This window comes from Eretmochelys imbricata, chromosome 2, assembly GCF_965152235.1.
Source record: "Eretmochelys imbricata isolate rEreImb1 chromosome 2, rEreImb1.hap1, whole genome shotgun sequence".
Lineage (NCBI taxonomy): Eukaryota > Metazoa > Chordata > Testudines > Cheloniidae > Eretmochelys > Eretmochelys imbricata.
The window spans coordinates 158,325,021-158,342,044 of record NC_135573.1 but is presented as its reverse complement, the minus strand read 5'-3'; the positions used below and the strand labels follow the sequence as shown (position 1 = coordinate 158,342,044).

The 17,024-nt window shown below is 40.1% G+C and overlaps 2 protein-coding genes across 2 annotated transcripts in view; both read right to left on the bottom strand.

The window, feature by feature from the left end:
- The window catches only part of FH (fumarate hydratase), a 45,257-nt gene extending 43,014 nt beyond the window's left edge, over positions 1 to 2,243 (bottom strand). The window contains exon 1 of the mRNA XM_077810904.1: positions 2,070 to 2,243. Coding sequence (XP_077667030.1) covers positions 2,070 to 2,201 — 132 coding nt within the window. The 5' untranslated portion in view covers positions 2,202 to 2,243. The remainder of the gene's footprint in view (positions 1 to 2,069) is intronic.
- Positions 2,244 to 4,875: 2,632 nt separating this feature from the next.
- Positions 4,876 to 17,024, bottom strand: part of SDHA (succinate dehydrogenase complex flavoprotein subunit A) — a 31,934-nt gene continuing 19,785 nt past the window's right edge. Inside the window, exons 8-15 of the mRNA XM_077810897.1 lie at positions 14,914 to 15,082; positions 13,780 to 13,975; positions 12,650 to 12,821; positions 10,066 to 10,184; positions 8,533 to 8,644; positions 6,988 to 7,118; positions 6,229 to 6,342; positions 4,876 to 5,255 (exon numbers count right to left, since the gene is read on the bottom strand). Of these exons, the coding sequence (XP_077667023.1) occupies positions 5,169 to 5,255; positions 6,229 to 6,342; positions 6,988 to 7,118; positions 8,533 to 8,644; positions 10,066 to 10,184; positions 12,650 to 12,821; positions 13,780 to 13,975; positions 14,914 to 15,082 (1,100 nt within the window). The 3' untranslated portion in view covers positions 4,876 to 5,168. The remainder of the gene's footprint in view (positions 5,256 to 6,228; positions 6,343 to 6,987; positions 7,119 to 8,532; positions 8,645 to 10,065; positions 10,185 to 12,649; positions 12,822 to 13,779; positions 13,976 to 14,913; positions 15,083 to 17,024) is intronic.

The window sequence follows — 17,024 nt, the reverse complement described above, 5'->3', positions numbered from 1 at the left end:
GACTAAACAAAGTGCTTCTTGTGAAAACCCTTCAGTTATGATTGAAGAAGTGTGCTCTTTCAGAAGACCTTTGCTACAAGAAACGTTTGGGTAAAAAACAAACCAAAACAAAGGTTTCAGAGTGATTGCCGTGTTAGTCTGTATCAGCAAAAACAACAAAGCTTTCCATTCACACTCAGAAGGCTGTTTGAGCTCCTCCTCCACTTTTACTTTTTGTGAGGAAGTTATTTTGTAACTTCCTGCTTAGTTATCAGAAACTTAGTTATCAGACATCCAAACTCTTAGATTTTACTGTATTCTCATTAACATAGTTTTACCCTCTACCAAAAAGGGTCAGCGAGCTATATGGGTTTTCACGGTACTTCCATTCCTCAGGCAGCTAGGCAGCAAAAAACAAAGGAGAAAAAGTAGTTTTGGGAAAGGCAGAAGTGAATATTGATTACAGAACTAACTGGTTTTGCAGCTAAAACCTGTATGCGTTTTGGGTTTTTTTTTAGTTACTTCAAACCAGAGGTTATGACAAACAGTTTATTTTAACTACACTAGTCCTTTTTTGCTCTTACCCAAGAACGAACACAGGAACAGGGATAAACTTAAGTTTTAAATTGAGGGATGAGGTCCCAGGCATACCCTGTTGTGAGCTGGAGCACAGATGTGACAACAGTAAGGTCCAATCAGAATGGAGCTTTGGACAACTGGTGTCTCCCACTCACTGTTTAATAAGAGTTTAAATATTGTCAGTCAACTATATCATGAATGACATTAAAAGCTTGTCTTACAGTACAAGTCATATGTTTGTCTGGCACAGCTCAGAGGATGCATATTACTTATTAGATCTTATTAACTCAAAAAAACATGCTAGGAAAATATGGAGGGATACACAAACAAAATTATCAGAGTGATAATAGGCCAGTGGTTTATTAGTTACATGTCTGTTTGTTTTAAGTTAAAGATTAAATTCCAGCTCCCCCACAGTCCAGAATATTGTCATTTGGTTTGTTAATTTGGAAGTTTGGTCCTTTGTACTCCATTAGACCATAAAAACACAGAATCAACATTTTAAAAAGCTTGTTTTAGGAAAAATGTCCTATCCTAACTCCCCACTTTTTCCTGGAAGCTTTTGACAATTTTATGAAGATCTGGAAAGTGACATTACAGGAGGCTGAAACCGGAGGTGCAGGAGAGAATTCTAATGGACAGGTTTACAAACCCGTTTTCACTGTATTTTCCACTGAATGCATCCGATGAAGTGAGCTGTAGCTCAGGAAAGCTTATGCTCAAATAAATTGGTTAGTCTCTAAAGGTGCCACTAATACTCCTTTTCTTTTTGCGAATACAAACTAACACAGCTGCTACTCTGAAACCCGGATTTGCACAGTTTGTGTGTTTTTAGACTGCAGCATAGCCCTCATTTACTGCAACTGACTGTGCACAGACTATCAGCTTGGGGTGAGCATTGCAGTTCAAAGGGTTTTCAGTGGCCGAGGGTGCCCCATCCCCAGGAAGAGCTACTAAAGACATGAGCGCATTTTCCATCCACGCCTATCTTCACGGCGACCGGCTTCTCCCAGCCATGTCCCAGGGCCAGATGAAAGGGCCGGAGCCAGCGACAGCGGTGCAAGACCTATGCGCGCACCAGGCCCACCCAGCCGAGCTATTTCGGGTCCCGCGTCCTGCTCGGCGGTGATGGGACGCCAGCGCGGCTCGGGCCGCCCACCACCGCGGGGTCCCGGCGCTTCAGGGCGAGGCTCCGCCAGCGGCAGCCGAGCTCTCCCAAGCCCGGTGTGTCGGACCCGGCGGGACTCGAGCTCAGCGGGGGTGGGGGGGTTAATAGGCCCAGGGTCAAACTCGGGTCCCCCAGACCCGCCCCGCGCGGTAGCCCGATGCTGGGGGGCGGGGGGTGCTCGACCGTGGCCCCACTGCCCCGAGGCACCCGCTCGCCAGGCCGGAGCGCGTCCCCTCATCTCGACACCCGCACAGCCCGGGAGGCGAGGGGCGGCTGGCGGCAGCAATTAGAGGTCACCGCCCCTCCCCCCTGTGCCCGGCGCGAGACCCGGACATGTCCTCACCATCCCGGCGGCGCGCGGCGGCAGCATCCGCTGCTGAGGCTGGCACAGGAGAGCGGCGCGCGGCGGCAGCTGGAGCGTGAGGAACCCCCGCGTGCTGCCTAGGCGCTGAAGGGGCCGGAGTGAGCGGTACATGGCGAGCGGGAGCACGGAAGCCGTGACACGGGGGCCGGGAAAGGGGCGGGGCACAGCTACGTTCTGACAGCGAGTGCCCTGGGAAAGGAAGGCCCGCCTCTACGCGGACCAATCAACAGCTGGGAGCGGGCACCAGGAGGCGGGCTCAACCACGCGGAAGCCAATTGCCAAGCCGCGACAAGGGCAACAAGGGGTGGGGCCGGTTCCAATTCCCCCCTTCTCCGCGGCAGCTCTTGGAGGGCTACTACGCATGTCTGAGGAAAGCTGAGCATGCGCAGCGCTCGCGACAGGCGTGTGGGAGTGGCGCGTGGGCGTTGTGCGCGGGCCGGGGCAGGGCGCCGGGGACCGAGCGCTTGACGATACCCCTGGGTGATGAGGCCCAAGGAACGGGACTCTTTCGCCTCATTAAATAATGGCGTCTCCGCGCAGGCCACCCCTGAGCAGCGCCGGGGCCTGTTGAGGCGGGTCGCGGTGAGGTGACGCCCGCGGCCCTTACAACGGTCACCAGGGCTCCGCTTGGGGCCTCGGGCCGGTCGCAGCTACCGCCGCAGCCTCCGCTTCCACTCATCGAGCGAGCGGGGAGAAGGGGCGGCCTGGGGCCGCTGTTTCCGGAAAACAGCCTCTGCCTTGGGAGCCCCCGCCCGGGAGAGTTGCTTTGAGCGGGCGGCAGGTGGGAGCTGCCCGGCCCGACTGGTGTAAAGTGGACCGAACTGCTGCACCGCTCCCGGGAACGGAGATCCGGGCCCCGCCGCCTGGCTCTGCCGGACACAGCCCTGTGTTGGTGCCGGGACCGCCAGGGCTAGATCGCAACTTCGCGCTTTCTCTCCAATGAAGACACCGCGTCCCATGGCCAACAAGCGCTACTGAGGATTAATTTTAAGGCGCTCAGAGAACTAATGATAAATCCTTTCTTGATCCTTTGAACACCTCCACCATCTCCTGCCTCATCCTAGTAACGCACCTAGAAGAAGCTATCTTTCTTCTCAGTCGTGCCTTGTCGTATACATGGCCTTGCTTTATTGACATTTGTTTTTACCCAGGCTGTACTTGCCCCTTCCTTTTAACATTAATCTCATTTCATGACCACTCATTAAATCTTAGTCCTGTTAATACACAGACCCGCTGCCAACGTGTCCATGTGCCAGAAATATTTGTCCATCATGTGCACATATAACCTAGTAACTCAAGATAGTTCATTTCATGAGCTGCAATGAGAAGTGAAGCACATCTGAATAGACAGCATGTCAGCCACAGTAAGGGAACCAGTGAGAGCTAGACAACAGGCAAAAACTATATTAAGTAGAAAAAAACCATCCGTCTCATGTTTAAGATTGGACTTTGAGTAAAGGACAGTTAACCTCTGCAAGTGAAAGAAGGCTTTGGTCCTTCCTTTTTCTTAAAAGTTTTTAAGCTATGATGAATCATCCCTTCTTTCAAGCAACGTATTTCCATGTTGATCATAGTAAAAATCAATTTAAAAAAAATGGAAGTGCTTGTAACACATGATACTAGAATAATTTGATATGTACTGATAAGGACAGATAGCTGAATATAAATTAAGAGGAGGCAGGGCTCCAGGGTTTACTAAGTTCTCAGTTGTAGCAAAAATTTTGCTAATATTCCTGAAAATAATCTATTTCATATAACTTATAACTGTTTAGCGGGTGGGGGCAGAGGGTGGGGATCAGGACAGTCTGAGCCTGGGTGGTGGGGCTCCAACTGGTCCCTTTATCCCCACCTCCCAGATGTGCACAGCCCTCCTGCATGAGCCCCAGCCACCACAGGCTGACAGCCAGAGCTCTTACAAAAAGCACACAGTTCGTGCCACCCTTGAGAGGACCACCCCATAGTTTTGAAAACTGCTGATCAAGAGTAAAGGAGTGTTTCATAACTCAATTTTAGAGGATTACATATACTGCACTGCAGTCCTTTTGTCAGTAAACAGAAAAGAAATTCTTCATGCAAATACAGAATACATAACAGTATTTAATTACAATATTCATGTTTGTCATCCCCATCCAGATTAGCAGACAAGATGTTTTTGTGTACTAAGGAAATTCTGTAGTGTATGTTTTTCATTTTATATTGTTAACATAAAGCATGGTATATGTTTTGTAGCAACGTTAAGCTATAAAGAACCCTGTTCTATAAATCTAATCCTTTGTTTATTTCTTGGTAGGGAGGAAGCAAAAAGTCCTTTTCTAGGGAATTCAGTCTAATTTATCCATCCTCATAGATATATACCCCATAGGAATATTCCATAAATCTTTAATTTTTCCAGTGGTTTTGACTTGACTAAGAATATGTTCAGCTTATTATTCAGTCTACCTCTGAGTAGAGAATATTTGCTCAAAGGAAACAATTTGCACTGTAGTAAAATAATCAGGTTTCTTCAAATAAATAAAAATAAAAAAGCCCTATTGTGCACTAATCAAGCAGAATAGATGCTTTAAATCATAGGTTTAGAAATTCAAAGTTACAGTTCCCACAACTATAACAAATAAATAATGTGTAACAGAGCAAAGTTACTGTCCTAGAAGCTTAACTTTAAATCTCAACCCAATCATGAAATGCAAGTCTCAAGCAGCACATTACAGTAGCCCCTTATTTGAAATAAATTTTATGCATTTATTTTGATGTGCAGAGCTCCAGAGGTTAAAAAAACTATAAAAAGTAGGCAGGGCTGTTTTAGATTTTATTTTGGCATTAGTTCTGTATGTTCACTTCAAATGTTTTGACAGAGGGATGAAAGAGTATCAGCGTACAGCTTTGTGCACTTTGGTTTAATGGGATATCCTAGCCACCGAGCAGAGTATGAGTGAGAAATCTCTAGACAGCATTCTTCAATCATCACTAACATAACAGTAGCTTTCTGAATAAGAGAACACTTAATATGTTCACATATACCAGCAAGCTTTGACAGACATATACATAATTACATAAGCTGATTTACATAGCTAACCATCATTAGTAGGAACGAATAGCGGGTGGAACTGTTGCACAGTCTTCTTCATTTAAAGTTTTGTCAATTACAGGTCTGTATCTCAAAGTAACCTACAAATATAAGAAAGTGTCTTAATTAAGGCAAAGCAAACCACTGCATCAAATCCAGAAGATAACATGAAAAATATTCATAATTACTGCTAAATCCCAATAATGAAAAAGAATTGGAACTGCCCTAATATAAAAAAAATAGAATTGGTCAAAAATTGCCAGTATTGTGGAAAGTTTAGAAAACAAATTTCTACAGTTCCTCAAAAAACATTTTTTTGACAAACAAAACTTTAGTTTTTCCATTTCTTGTACTGCATCAAAACTAGAAAATTGACTAAAAAGGAAAAAAAACTTGCAAAAAAGAGTTTAGTGAAAAAGCAATGTTTTAAAATCAAAGTGTTTCAAATAAAATAAAAAATAAAACTTTGAGCAGCTCTAATAAGCAAGATTTATTTCTAGTTCCCTTCTTACCTCCAGAGCCAGCAGGGTCTTGGAGCATTTGGAGGCACAGTCTGTCTTTGGGGGAAGAGTGCCTCATGTCACTCAACAATAACCCTTCTGGCCAACTAAAGAGGTTAATCACTTGGAGGGGGAGGTGATCCTCAGTATTTCACATTGGAGGGATACTGTAGATCATCTCAGGAGGGAGTTTGTAAGACCACAGATTTTTATTACATTTCTTTTTGAATCCATAAATGATTTATGCTAAGCATCAAAACATGTATTACCAGTGCATAATGATAAGAACTTTGAACTAGTCTGTTCTAAGCTGAAAAACTATTCCAATTCCTACTCCAAGTGCAAAGTCAATTGCTAAAAAGCAATTCAGTGATGGTCACCAGGAATGGCTCTTGTACCATCTTGTACATTTAGTTCTTCATATACTCAAAGCAGAAGTGTTGTAATTTAGAAAAACTGAATGTGGTACTTTATGGAGAAACTTCAACTCATTTCCACTGCAATCACGCAATTTCCACCCCACTGACAGCAACAGGATGGGACAAAAACCCCTCCGAGCCCAGAGCCAACATACCTTCCCAGTCTTGACATCCACATAAGAAAGGGTGTGTTTTCTCCAATGCTCTTCAAATGGTCTTTTCTGTTGCCCTTGGATTGGCTTGGAAAAATCATATTCATCTACTCTTACCTAAGCAGTAAAAAGAAAGTATCATGCTGTAGACCAGAAATTGCAGTTTGCAAATGCATTTAATAACATCCTTCAAGATTAGGTCTCTTCCGATTATAATGCATTTTACCAAGTGTAGGCTAATATTAACCTATTTTACTAAATTTTATGTCAGTTCCTGCTTTTATTTTAAAATCATTTCCAGAGTTTCAGCAAGTTAAGTTGGATTGTGGAAGTTTGTGGAAATTCTAGAGAGTGATGTCTGCATATAATGCTTAACGGTTTTCAATCCTTTTTATGTATCCAGTGACCAAATCATTACTGTTCTTATCTTCTTTATCAGTACTTCAACAGTAAGATTCAATAGGACTGACTAGGAGCTGTGCTTTCATCACATCAATACCCAGCTGATTACTGGATCAAGGGGTGTGAAAGGGTAATTTGGATTTACTCATAATTCAGACCACAAACTAGTATCACAAGCTTTAAGCCAACATTAGGAACACTTAAATAAGAGTCTAATTTATGTGACTTTTAGGAATAAACAATGCACACTGAAAAAAAAAATCACACCCCCAAACTCAAGTACAATTGATCAAGACCAAGAGGTATTTGTTTGTTGAGAAAAGTTGGTCCCATTTATGAAGTTATAAAGTACATAAGCACCTTGTAGTCTTCTCTGGCATGAGCACCACGAGATTCTTTCCGAGCCTCAGCACCATAAATAGTCTGCATAGCACACAGCATCAAATTTTGCAGTTCCAAGGTCTCCACTAAGTCAGTATTCCATACAATACCTAACAAGATATTACACTAATTTGAAAAAATATTCTAGCAACAATTGTAAGAACTTCAGCTCAATTTTTCTCTCTTTTTGTTGGTACTTAGGAAACAGAGCACTGTAGTCACAGGGCAAGCTTCACTATGCAATTATCAGCACATCTCAGTCACAGCCTGCAAAGCTCTCTCTTCCAGTATTGCATCTTTCATAAACTGACAATCCTGCTTAACTGTGCAAAAGTATATAGGGGCTTTGAGATATGTGCCTGTGACTACTAGAGACAATTGTGAGACCAAACTCAATTACCTCTGAGTCAAAAAGACATACTATTCAAGACTGAGTGTACCAAAAACAAGGTAGAATCTTGCATGCTACATGTCAAAACACAGTTCTGTCCTCACACTCAAGCAGTTTGTTTCAGATCACAAGATTTGGCTGCAAAATTAATTAAGGTCATTTTTAAAAAAAATCCTTGGGGGTAGCTGGGCAAAAGTTTTTCCAGCAGAATTTTACTGGTATCCTCTATCCATACAGGATGGATGCAGTCTCTCTTTAGGACACTGTACAATCCAATTGCAGGGATCACAGATGCACTGGCATCATGCCACTCATCCCTAGGTTCTAAGTTCTACATCAGGCTTTTCCTCTTCTTGGTGTTTGGCAAGCACTACAGCCTGTAAGAGGGCCACTTCCGAATACTCAGTTTAAGGCACATCTCTAAAAGCAGCTACAGAAAGACACAAATTGCAGAAAAGGAGGAAAAAAAGAATTTACAGATGATTATGTCTTGTCATTTTATTTAATAAACTCATCCTATTTGTTTTAAAAGGAAAAAGGTTAAATCCTCAGAGAGTTCAGCAAAACTGGATTTTTGTGTGCAATGTCTGTTTTTAAAATACATATATACCTGAACATTGTTATAAGAACAGGTTGATATTACACTTGCATGAAAAAAGCCCGTTTTCACGATTTATTTATAATAAATTGAGAAGACTCCAATAGCTTTCTGTGTATTTGAGGTAAAAAATGGTATACAAGTCCCCTGGGAGGTAATGGTATTTTCTGTAGTCAAATTTGAAAAGTGTTAGCTAGCCTACACAAAGTAGAAAACAAAAACCTCACATTCATGAACACCTGACTTTCTAATCTACACACACATTCTTTAAAACATTTAAACGAAATCTCTTTAAAATGTTTCATGCAAATTCACAATGGTCAAGACAACCAAATAATGTTTTGAAACTGTGGCTCAAGCTAATTAATTTTTATACCTAATTCTTTTTAGCTGAAAATACCTGTCAACGTAGAACTACATACACACACACACAGAGTCTCAACACTTGGAAAATAAGTACACCCACAGGTAACAAAATGAAAATACTCAAATACACAAACCACTGTAGAAGTATTTTCTAACGATATCTCATTACCTCTGTCAAATGTCTTCAGATCATCCAAATCACGATAAATGTGGCTGAGTTTCTCACAGCCTTCCTGTAGTACTGAGCCTGTTCGGAACACTGCAGCATGGCTTTGCATTGTCTGAAACACATCAAAATTAAGAAATAGTATACTTCCAAAAACTGTACGAAGTTTCAAGAAAGCCATTAGAATTTCTCTTGTAACTTCACCAATTTCTGCAGAATTCTAAGCTCTTTTAAAATTTCTGGTCATTATGGTTGCAAACATATTCTGTATGTGTAGTAATGCCATACTGTCATCCTGAACAGGAAGTCTGAAATAGTTCTAAGGGCCAAATATCCCCCCTCCTCATATACTTCTGCAGGCCCTAAAGCAGAGGTCCCCTTAGGGGGGCACAGAGGAATGTTTGAGAGGGGCACGGCAGGGCATGAGCCCAGCCCCCCGAGGGGGAAGGGAGGGAGTGCCACCAAGCCCCGCTCCGGTCCTGTCCCCAGCAAGATTCCAAATGGGATAGGATATGGATAACAATATCCACTTATAGAAAAAAAAGTTTGGAAGGGATATTAAATCTCACGCTTTAGGTCTTATGCCAATCTCTAGTAGAGATCAAGATGAGACCTAATGTGGTGAGGGAAAGTATACCACATGTGTTTACTGCAGGGTTCTTATACCTTCCTCTGAATCGTATAATATGGTCAGAGACAGAATATGGGACTAAATGGACCTCAGATCACATCCAGTATGACAGTTCCTACGTTCCTAACACTGTTGAAATGGCTGTCTTACTACATTTCACTTTATGTATGCAGTGTTGCTGTAGCCGTGTCAGTCCCAGGATACTAGAGAGACAAAGTGGGTGAGGTAATGTCTTTGTTGGTCCAGTAAAAGATATTACCTCACCCACCTTGTCTACATTTCACTTTTAGTTGGGCATTTCCTACAGGAAGTAACATTCTTGGCTACCAGTCAGATCTGTGTATGATATGACTGCTTTGCAAATTAAGTCTTGTCTGAACATACTTACAAAACATGATTATAGATTTGGCTTCTGGATACAAGAATTTAGGTTCTGGGTGCCCAAACTAAGTGATGAGCACACAAGAAAACCCCTTATGGATAACACGACAATTCAGAACTTCTGAGCTCTAGGATTTGCCATCAGGTGCTGAGCTTGAAGCATGAGCCAAAGAGGAGAACAGAGCATTCTCCTTGGTAAACAAAGTATTTCATTTAGAAAGAGGTCTCTCTCTTATCAGGTCACAGACAAAAAGTAGGTCAGGAGTGACTGTTTCAAATGGAGAGAGGTGGCATTTCTTATTCCTAATTTAAAGAAAAAATGATGATCTTTTGGGCAGCTGATTGGAGCAGAAGGATCTTTGTATGGAAAAAAGGTTGATTTTGATACATTCAAAAAGTTTTCCAAAGTTTGAGCTTCAGCTCTACTAAATAGCAACTCAGTTTTCATAAACACCTATAGTATATTTTAATATCAACCTCATCTCAAGATACTGTGCTACAGTCATTGGTAGTGAGATCCTTACCTTTTGCATATTAAGCCTCAGTTCTGATGTTCTTATGTTTCCATTGGCAAATCGTAGTTTGTCAAGATTTGCAACAGATTCTTCTCCAGCATTTGGTTTAATTGAGGGAACCGATTCTCCTATTAAGAGTAAACATCTTCAGTTTTCTTATGCAATTATTTCAATAAAATCAAGATTTAATGATCCTCAGCCTGTGGCAATTTTACACAGGAATAACTATTTTTAGTTGCTTCTTTTATATTTTATTTTATATTTATCTCAAAATAAGAGAGCCTGTCATTGTTTCTTGATAGACAAGGATAACAGTCTTTTTTAAAAGCTGCTGATGACAGTATCTGGAAAATAATAAACCACACTTCTATTCTGAGAGTGTATATATATATATATATATATATATATGCACATAGATAGATATCTCTTTCCTTGTATTACTTCGGATGTTTATATGAAAACACAACTTCAGGATTCATCAATTACCTATGTTTATTCTCCATTTGAACTTGTTAGAATCATGTTTAGTGACTAGAGAGAGTGAAGTGAGATCACTTGTGTTCCATTCCTGTCTGCCACTAAATTAATGTGTGACCTCAGTCAAGTTACAGCCTGTCAGTACGATGCTTCAGTTTCCCCATTTGTAAAGTGCAGCTACTACTTACTTGCCTCATGGAGATGGAGAGGCTCAGTTCATTTACATTTATAGAGCACTTTGAGATACAAAGGAATAATTAAGACTGCAACGTATTAAACTTAACTGTGATGTCAAACATAGCATTTTTAACTTTTGGCAGGAGATAAACCAAGATGTGTAGGTGAACTAAAACATTTCAAAACAGACTTTCCATACTACCACTCAGTATGCAGTGTTTTACAGCTTGAAAATGGTTTAAATATTAGTGCCAATTCTACGATAAGTTTGAAAAAAATATATAACTTAAGCTCAGAAGAAAGACAACAGTAAAAATTCCAGCCTTTACGGCCACATCATCCTTCATAACACTTCACATATTGTCAGAGAACACCTCACCAATAGTCACAAAGGAGAAACCAAGTTTTATCAGTGTTACAGAAGTATGCCATCCCTCCACTCACATTCTGTATTGGGTCCCAAGGGGGAATCTAAGGTCAAATTTTCCCAGTGTTTATAAGTTATTGTGGGTTCCAGGACCCACATAAGGGCACAAACTGATCTCTAGCACATAACTGATTGGTGAAGTCTCAAACTCATACTGAGGGAGCAAGAGATGTATAGCCCAAACTGAAGTGGTAGATAAGGATAGAGTGTCATCTCTACTCCATACAGAGAAGATGCAATGGTTATCATTGCTGACAAGAAACATGTGGGGAAAAGTCAGATCTCCAGCCTATAGATGGTAGGTGGATTCACAATTCTCAGAGAAACAGGTACAGTTCTAAATAGTTACAGCTTGTACTGGAGAGTTATCAATGGGGAGGGTGAGTGACAACAATTAAGGTCAGTGTTGGTCCTGTGAACTAACAGGAATTTCTTGACTTAATTTAGATATATTTGATTAGATATGTTTTGGGTTTTTAAATGTGAAGTGTTCTATTAGCATTTAACTTAATCTCAACCTTAATACTCAGAGTTTTATGGCTGGGATTTATACAATGTCCTAGACTTCAGGGAAGCATAGGAAGTGAGCCTGCCATACAACCATGTTTAAATCCCATTTCTTCTCCCTGGATAGTATTAATTAAGCCTCTTTAATAAGAGCTAATCCAAATCAGATTTCTAGTTTGAGTGCACATTCTTTCTGTAGGTTGGCCTATGTACCCCTCTTCAGCTCCAGCCCACTACTTCAGTAGATGTGATTTCAGTTACAGGTTTTTGTATGTTTTACACATGTAAACTAACCAGAAATAAAGGGCACTGTGCTAATCCTTTTAAAGAAACTAGATGAAAGTGTTCTTCTGATCCCCAAAATCAGAAATTATTAAAATCAAAACCTGCATTAATAGTTTTAGAATGTATTATTTGCTTTCAGATCAAACTATAGAATCATAGAAGTTACAGTGGAAAGTTCTAGGTATTAAGTCAATCTGTAAATTGCCTTCCAAATTCTCAGTTATGTTGCAAACTGAGATGCACCCGAAGGAACGGATATTATGTTAAACGCTAAAAATTTAACATGTTGTATGTGCAAGGCTACAGCAAATGCCATCATCTCAGACTAGTTTAATATAAGAATAAACAGTATGAGTCTGCACTGTACCATCCACCTCAAAATGCAGTATGTTGCAAGGCCTTGTTTCTTAAAACTTGTGATAAGGTTAGTAATGTTAAATTTTTCTGGTTTGGGATAAAAGCTTCTTGATCGTATTTTCCAGCTGCTTTGGCAGAATTATATTTTCCTGCAATTAGATACAGTTTGGTGACTTCTTGAACAGTCAGTAACACTGCATGTTATGTATAACAGTTATAAAAAAAGCTACTGCAATTTTCTAATAGTCTAGCTAATAGCCCTATAATTACTTGCTAAGAGTTAAAGATATGAGAGTGTTCTAAGGATGAGAATTTATAACAATGCATCTTGATAGAATTTAAGTTAAACTTGTAGAATCTTACCAGGCTTGCATGATTCTGCAATACTAAGAGCACAAGCACGACCAAAGACCACCAAGTCCAAAAGAGAGTTTGCTCCAAGTCGATTAGCACCATGAACAGATGCAGAGGCTGCTTCGCCACAAGCATACAAGCCAGGTACTACTTGATCTTTGCCATTCACATGTGTAATTACCTGTCATTTCAGAAGGAATTCACTCAACATGTTTGCAAATTCATTTGTAAAATAAAGATCACTTGTAGTACAGTGTCAAAGTTTCATTTGAATGTTTCTGAATGTCACTTATTTGTCCTGAAAGCATGAAGTCAAAGAAATCCAAATAGTAAGTGATAGATTTTAAAAGGGGGGAAGACTCCATGAGAAAAATTTATTAATTGAAAAAAGTGCTATATAAGAATGTAGTATTAACAGTTTAATTCTTATGTTTTGCCACCATCTCTGAGACACAAAGTACTACAATTCACCAAAATATTTTTGTAGTAAAATTCTGAATAGAGTGGGAAGAACACTGGACCTTTTATAATGCCAGGCCACATTCACAAGGCAGGATTTTATAGCTATTTTAAAAACTGACTGAAAGGAACTAGTCCAAGAAATCAGACTGGTCCATTCACAGATTCACTCTGGCTGACGCTGGGACTGGTTGCCATTAAAATTGACATTTAAACAGCAGCAAACTGAAGTAACCAATTTTAGTGCAGGAATTGCAGCAGTGGCACAGATAATCCACATAACCTAAACCCTTAATGATTTGTAGTTCAGGCCCAGCTATAATCCATTTTTAACTATACAGTACTACCGTCATCTGGATAAGCTTTCACATGGCTAATATAAAGAAATTCTGTAGATTTCATGCATATTTAAAGAATACATTTCATATTTTGCATACTGTCTACAGGGTTCCAGCTCCACCCAAACAACCTGAGAACTCTGACAACTTGTTTACAGGACAAACCAAATTATGATATTTTGCAAGTTTTCCTTTAACATTTACTCTTAAGGTTATGTAATTTAACATGCTTGTACATATAAATCTAATAGCATGCTCAGTTCACACTAATTTTACAAGGAACCAAACATTTCCTTTCTATTAGAGAAAAATGGTTTCACAATACTGATCTATGGTAGTTACCTGCCCTTTGTAGTTAGTAGGAATACCTCCCATATTGTAATGCACAGTAGGAAGAACAGGAATAGGCTCTTTTGTGACATCCACACCAGCAAATATCATAGCTGTTTCTGAAATTCCAGGGAGGCGCATTGCTAGCTGCTGTGGTGGTAAATGGTGCAACTGCAAATATACGTGGTCTTTTTCAGGGCCACAGCCCCTAATGTAAAAGGAAACGAGTTGCAGGTTAGAATACTGGCCTCTGCAGAATTCTCTATATATAAAAGCACCCATTTCAAAAGCACCCCGACCATATTATCTAAAAACTATCTAGGAAGACTTTGATATTAACGAGTCATCTGCATGGTGATGTGAAGCACTAACACCAGAAAAAAAAAATTCAGAATTTAAGTCACTTTATTTCTATTCTGTTTCGAGTAATCGTTTGGGAGTTCAAAACTTAAGATTTGATTCATGACCAAATTTGTGTGTCTATTTATGCATCCTGTTTAGAAAAACTGATGCATCTGGAAGCACAGAAGAGAGGAAAAAAAATAACTGACATCCTTCCTCAACTTGTGTCCACTTTAAATTTTCCCCTTACTCCACTGTCTTTCCTACCATAATCATGAGACTTGTGTATTTTAAACCAAGTTTTCAGAAAACTTCAATATAAAGTCTTCTTGTCCTCCGAAGATGTTGGTGATATAGCAATTTACAAGTAATTACCATACCATTTAAAAATTATCTAATGAATTATCTAATGAATATTAAGAACATCTGTGGTATCTTATGACTTCAGCAAAATACCAAAAAGTTATGGGTCAGATTTTCAAGAGCACAACAGCTCCTCCCACTGTTTTCAATGAGAGCTGCTGCTTCCTGTGTGTTTTTGAGAATCTGGCCTAAACGCTTTAATTTGACTTCAACAAAAAAGACTCTGGAGATCTTTTCTGATTACCATATTAAAAGGGAGCTTGATTTCAAATTCAAGATTTTTGCCTGAAATATATGTAAAATCTTCAGCAATCTACCAATTAAAACTGGCTGCTCAAAATGATCAAAAGACTTCCATGAACTATCATATAACTCCCTATCTGCTTTAACCAAATGTAAAGATGTATTCATATCACAATGCCACTGAAAAATTAAACAAACCTTCCTTCACGGATTTCAATGGTCATAGAACGAGACACTACATCTCTGGAAGCCAGATCCTTAGCAACAGGTGCATATCTCTCCATAAATCTTTCACCTTCACTGTTAATAAGAATACCTCCTTCACCACGACAACCTTCTGTAATAAGACAACCAGCACCATAGATACCTGCAAAGCAGGAAGTAGCAATGTTATAAAATACTTACATGACAACTTTATAATCAAATTATTGTAAGAATGGAAGTATAACACAAGTATTTTTTAATTATGGACCCATTCATGACACACAGACTTCTTGGCATAAGGTCCCCTGTTCTTTGCAAACAGCTCTCACCTCAGACCTGACAAACTCACTACATCAAACATGTCTTACAGGATGTTTATCCATAAAAAAGGCTATAAAAAGCTTGTAACTTGTCAAGACTCAATCACTCTGAGACGTATACAAAGATAATATTTACAGAATAATGTATTTATACTGAAAGTATGCTTCATGGACTTGGAGTAAAAATTAGCCACAGGGGTAATGTGTCTCCTTGATGACCCGTTCCAGCAAGAGGGAGTTGTCATCCTACCAAGTCAGTCAGTGAGGTAATACAAGGTTCTATTGTCTACCCTTGCCACATCCCAGAACAGTCAATAAAAAAAAAAAACAAAAAACTATCAAAGACTACTGCAAATGATTGAAACCACTTGAAGGTAAGAAGGAACATTATAGCCGCCTTGGGATCACCCTGGCTATGAATAAAGATAAAAGACTTTCAGTATACCGGTGTGTGGGGAAAGTCGCTACGGACCAATCCACTATGGAAAACCTCTGAATAGGATTGCTTTCTTGGGAACCCAGCCAGCTCCCAGCTGTATAATAGACTGAACTTTTGGGGGAAAATACACTAGTGATCCAGGTTAGCATTTTATTATTTTGTTTTGTACTGTAACTACTTGTTTTCACCACTCTCTCATTTCTAGTTAAATTCTTATTTTCTTAAGCCTACCATCTCATTGTATTGTAAGTGCTCACAAGTGCTGTGTGGTTTACAGGAAGCAGTGGTTTAATGTAAAACTGGTAAATTGGGATATATTACACCTTTGGGCGCAGACAATCTAGAATTTCTGAGAGTAACCAGTGTCAGGAGCTGGATATCACAGGAGAAAAATTCAAAGGGCCTTGGGATTTGAGTGCAACTATTATTAACCTGCAAGGCGAAGACAGGGCTGACAGAGCCCAGAGAAGAGTGCTTGAGTTGTTGAAAGTCTGGAGGTGTCAGGGAGCTGACACCCAGCAAAACAAGAAAGATTCCCTCTCCCTGGAGGCAGGGAGTAAGAAGGTGACCCACAGTCCTTGTTATCATGAGAACAGTCACACCACTGAATACTCCAAAGTTAATGTTTTAAATTGTTTTCTATTATATTCCACACTTGGGCCTCAATCCTCCTCCTCAAAAAGACTGTCTAAAATTTACATTTGTGATCTCCTGCCAAAGAAGGATTTTTGTACCAAATGCAAAGTTAAAAAAAGCCAGGATTTGGACATACAAGAGTTACAACAGAGACTTTTCAATTGTTAAATTTGACCTTTGTGAACATCATCCCTCAAACCGTCTAAAATCAATTGTTTTATTTATCTGTCCCAAAAGGCAATTAGTACCTTTGAACACTTTTCCTGGAAGGGTGGTTACTTTGGGACTTGCTCACTATGATCGTGTGAAACACAGAAATCTGCAGCGTCTCAGTGGAGCCTGTAAACTCTGCAAGGTCTCAATGTTTCTGAACACCCTGTTGTCTGAGGACTTAACTCAGAAACCATGCTGCATACGATCAACGATTTTATGACTGTCTGCAGTTCCACATCTTTGCTCCTCCACTACTACAACTGTAAGGAAGGAGGAGGGGTGCAACAGGTATGCTTCTAGAAAAGGAGTACTTGTGGCACCTTAGAGACTAACAAATTTATTTGAGCATAAGCTTTCATAAGCTACAGCTCACTTCATCGGATGCATTCAGTCATCAGTGCATCCGATGAAGTGAGCTGTAGCTTACGAAAGCTTATGCTCAAATAAATTTGTTAGTCTCTAAGGTGCCACAAGTACTCCTTTTCTTTTTGCGAATA